Source organism: Carya illinoinensis, chromosome 13 (genome assembly GCF_018687715.1).
Source record: "Carya illinoinensis cultivar Pawnee chromosome 13, C.illinoinensisPawnee_v1, whole genome shotgun sequence".
In the NCBI taxonomy this organism is placed as follows: Eukaryota; Viridiplantae; Streptophyta; class Magnoliopsida; order Fagales; family Juglandaceae; genus Carya; species Carya illinoinensis.
Genome location: NC_056764.1, coordinates 15687783 through 15692458, shown reverse-complemented (window position 1 = coordinate 15692458; position 4676 = coordinate 15687783). Strand labels below are relative to the sequence as shown.

Below are 4676 nucleotides of genomic sequence, written 5' to 3'. Positions count from 1 at the left end.
TACTCAATTTAAACTATTTCACTACTATTTATACATTACCTTCCTATTATTTACAAAATTTTCATCTCATTTTGCTATCTAAATCAATATTAAAGAACAACAAAAAGGCCTCCTGGGTCGTCTTCTAAACAGTAATTAATTAATGTACCGGAGGAAAAAAAGGGGTAGTTGCAGGCAACTTCACACCATGTTCCTATTTTTCAAACTGGCTAGCTGAAATGGGCATGTGGCAAATAAACAAGAAAACGATTTCAATTTTCAAAGGCCTTTCTTCAATGCACATAGAAAGATTTGGTGCCACATATGTATATATATGCCCATCCGAGTGCTCAAACCTCTCCAACACATATTGCAAAATCGTGGAAATTCCAAGATCACAAAGATGAAGCAGCTTGTAAACCAATTCTTGTTTTGCTGGTTCTTCATTGTTCTCTTTTTGCATTCATCCCGCCCTGCAACATCTCAAGAAGTTGGTAAGGCAAAATCCAATGCTTCTCATGTATTGAAATCCTTATTTTGTTTCCATCAAACGAACATGTATGGGCACAGCATGCAAAACACAATATATAGACGCATGCAGGACGCTTTCAAACACTTTCTTCAAGGCGTTTCCGTAGTTATATTTTAGAACTTAGATTTTCATCAGTTTTATAATCATTATTCTTTCTCTTTCTTTTAGCAATCTGTCTATAATAATAATGCTTGTTTCCACAAAACTTCTTTACCATTGTAATTCAGCTTTTGGCGATGTATAGACATTCCTTGTTTTCGTAAATCTGCGAAGTGAAGGTGATGTCATAACATAAATGTATTCATTCCCCTGTCCTTAATGGTGCAGATGATGAACGAGAATTTGACTACAGTGAGAAAAATGGAAAAGGACCGTCTCAATGGGGAAAGATTAACCCTGACTGGAGCTTGTGCAAAGATGGATCAATGCAATCTCCGATTGATTTGCTGAATGAAAGGGTGGAAATAGTTTCCCATTTAGGGAGACTTAATCGGAATTACCGTCCCTCTAATGCCACTCTAAAAAATAGAGGCCATGACATGATGGTAAGCAAAAGATCATCAAGAGGGAATTATTAAAGAGAAATTAATGAAATAAATAATGGGAATGCAATAAAGTGTGATTCCATATCCACCAACTAGAAGACACATCATTGTAGCTATTTTCATTCGTCATGGGATTGATAGCGATATATAGTAATATCTCTTTCCAAATATTATAATAATTATCACTAAAGAACAAACAATGCAAGGATCTAGCTGTTGGGTTTGGCGAGATTTTCTGGTAAAAAGCATGCGCCAGTCTTGAAAACTCTGCAAATTATAACTCTGCAAATTATTTTTCCTTCCTCAAGATTTCTTTGAAGTAAGCAACCATTCTTCTTCTTGATTAATTAATGTTTGTGAATGCAGGTGGAATGGGAAGGCGGCGCAGGATATATTGAAATAAATGGTACTCAATATGTACTCAAGCAAAGCCATTGGCACTCACCCTCTGAACACACTATCAATGGCCGGAAGTTTGATCTAGAGGTGCACATGGTCCATGAGAGTTCAGATGGAAAAGTTGCTGTGGTTGGAATTATGTACACGATTGGACGCCCTGATTCTTTCTTGTCATCGGTAAAAAAAATCAAAGACTCTCTCTCTCTCTCTCTCTCTCTCTCTAATTGCTGGTGTTGTGTATGTCTACGTACAGATGAGGCCTCAGTTGTCAGCCGTCGCCGGTAACAGTGAAGCAGTGACAGCGATGGGAATCGTCGACCCAAAGAAGATAAAGATAGGCAGTAGAAAGTATTATAGATATATTGGGTCCCTTACAATTCCCCCTTGTACTCAAAATGTTATATGGACCATCGTGAGAAAGGTATGTAATTTGTTTCTATTTTTTGCAAACTCTTCATGTATTGTTATTAAAAATGTAAATAATTCTGATCAAGTTAACACACGATCAGGTGAGGACTGTTACACGAGAACAAGTTAGGTTGCTTCGCGTGGCCGTTCATGATGTGAGTATATCCACTCACACTCGATCATTCCTTTATATATATCAAACATGTACATGTCATATCCAAAGTTTCAATTTCTTTGTCAAGGGAGAAATATTTTTGAACGAGAAGTGTTACAGACCTAAAAGAAATTTTTTATAAAAGTAAACTAAAAAATTAAAATGGTTTCGAGTTATACTTTAATTGGACGACATATCACATCAAGTCATTCATGTCAATTTTGTCAGAGTTTGTTAAGAATGTCCCTCATATCCCATTTTTTATTCATGAATTTTAACAACGGATTTAATTGAAAGCGAGCGCAGCTTAATTATTACAATTTGATAGTTTAAGATGTCAAGCTAGCGCATACACCAATTTTGGTAATTTAAAATACAAATTGGAAAAAATAAGGATAATCCTTCTAAAAAAATACAGCATTTTATTCAATAGATCAAGGGCTAATTGATTAGCCTAAAGGGAAGACAACGGGATAGAACTGATCGTACATGTTTTATCTCTCTACTATAATATATCAATTTATAATCCGTATAAGTGTTCGAATGCAACAAATTAAATTCAAGAGGGCATTGTATATATTCATCGAGTAATTAAAGATGGTTGTTCCTTATTTTTTGCAGGACTCAGACACAAACGCAAGACCACTACAACCACTAAATATGCGCTCAGTGCATCTGTATAGACCAAGTGAAGTGGAAGATTAAACTCTCATCATTTTATGCACAGCACGAATAATGCAGCCATCAACCTAGCTATGAGATTGCGTGTTTTCAGTCACTGTCAGTTTGTGACTTAGTATTAATTTCTTTTTATGGTGTTGATGGAACATAGGATAGAATTGAGGCTTAGAACTTGGGACGAATTACATATACATGATGTATTAAATTTATTTCCTTTGTTATACATTGTTTATTCTTCGAGAGCATTTATATGAGTAAATTTACCACAGAGGATTTATATACATCTATATATATCTACCTTCCATGAACAAGACAAGCATGCTTTGAAATGCTTGAAATTCTTCTACACATCGTATATATTTGTAAAGCACGTGACTTAACATCAAACATGATCATTAACTTGCAAGCCGTTATGTAGGTGGCACTATGTGCCTTTGACAATTCCGATGGTGGTGGATAATAATTCAAGAATGTGTAATTAGATGCTTAGAGAGTTACTTGTTACCCTTATATATACGCTTCGAGATCCACTGGATAAATGCCATGAATAGATTAGGCTCATGCAATGCTTAGCCATTGGAAGGCTTATCTCTAATATATTAGAGTAATTTAATCACCACGTTGTAAATATCCATGGGCTGAGGATTCTTTCCCTCCTAATAAGCAAGGCCTCTAAGCATGTGGATGAGGATTTATTCCCTCCTAATAAGCATGGCGTCTAAGCATATCTTAATTTGTACGACTTCCTTGTGTAGTAATCCTTACATGGTTATGGGTCTTGAGCCATAATTTGGGCCAAACCAATATTAACCCGTCCAGTTACTCTACTAATTCCTCTCACATGTAAATTGAGGAATTTATCAATTTAAGGCCCGTACATACTTTGATTTAATTTCATAAGGGTATTTATAACTATAAGTCATCCCGCTAGTGTTTTGAACCTATGGGCTAGCCCATTTATTGTTTAATTTTGTTGTCTCCACTTACCAAGAGGCAGGAATTTCAAACTTCGAGAGACGTGCGTACGTTACCCACTAACCATTGCCACATTCCATTCAATCGCATCACCTAGTCAGGTAATGATGAGATATGCCATTATCCCTACCCCTTCATTTCCCTACTCCTTTTAATTTTCCTTTTCTCCCTAGTTTCTTCTTTCTATCTTTACTTTCTAGAATTCCACTATTACGGCCTCTTACTCTCTCTGCAACTCTCTCATTTCCTCTCATTTTTTCTCTCTCTTTGTGACTCTCTTATGGCCTAACAAAACACACCATAAACCCTTGCTTCCCCAAGATCCTTGTATTTGGAAGGAATCCATTACTCAATTAGAACACTAACTTACTCTATCAAGAACGTTGTCTTCTTCACATACATGGTGCTTCCTCTTAACTATACACAAATCTTTAATAACTTTTGCATAAATATGAACTTGTTTAATAACATGCAAAAGATGAAGGTTAATTTTTACCTGCTTGAGGTTCTCCAAGATTTCATTGTTAGGATCTAAAGTTCGCTTATTTAGTTTTAAAGCTTAAGGAAATGGTACAATAACTTGGCTCTTTATTATCTCGGATTCTTTGGACAGCTTAGCATCACTATTGTTTTGATCATCTTCCACATCCTCTTATTTGTTCATTATTGGGATGTGTAATGACTTACCACTTCGTATCACAATGGCATTCACATCCTTTAAATTCTCTTGTGCCATATGTTGACCATAGGGTGCGGATTGAGCTTAATAAGGGAACTTACTTTGCTCATTCACACTCAAAAAGTTCATCAATTTGGACATATGACTCATTATCTTTTTGTTTTCTTCAACAACCTACGTAATCAAATATTCAAACTTTTGATTAGTCTTACCATGTGCCTCAATAAAAGCATGTAAAGTGTCTTATACATGACTCCTAGAATAAGGTGCATGGTATGGTGCAGGATATGATCTAGGGGGTTGTGTAAGTGGCTGGTTTTCAGA

The 4676-nt window shown here is 35.8% G+C and overlaps 1 protein-coding gene across 2 annotated transcripts; it reads left to right on the top strand.

Annotated features, from left to right (window-relative positions):
• Positions 1-292: 292 nt before the first annotated feature.
• On the top strand, positions 293-2979 carry LOC122291477 (alpha carbonic anhydrase 7-like). 2 transcript variants are annotated; one of them, XM_043099210.1, is made up of 6 exons: positions 311-473; positions 839-1056; positions 1423-1632; positions 1709-1876; positions 1965-2018; positions 2639-2979. In XM_043099210.1, the coding sequence occupies exons 1-6, from the start codon at positions 314-316 to the stop codon at positions 2720-2722; spliced, it is 894 nt and encodes a 297-aa protein (XP_042955144.1). In that variant the 5' UTR covers positions 311-313; the 3' UTR covers positions 2723-2979. The 2 variants fall into 2 exon arrangements, with proteins under 2 accessions (XP_042955145.1, XP_042955144.1); XM_043099211.1 differs by lacking the exon at positions 1965-2018 and having other exon boundaries at positions 293-473.
• Positions 2980-4676: the final 1697 nt, after the last annotated feature.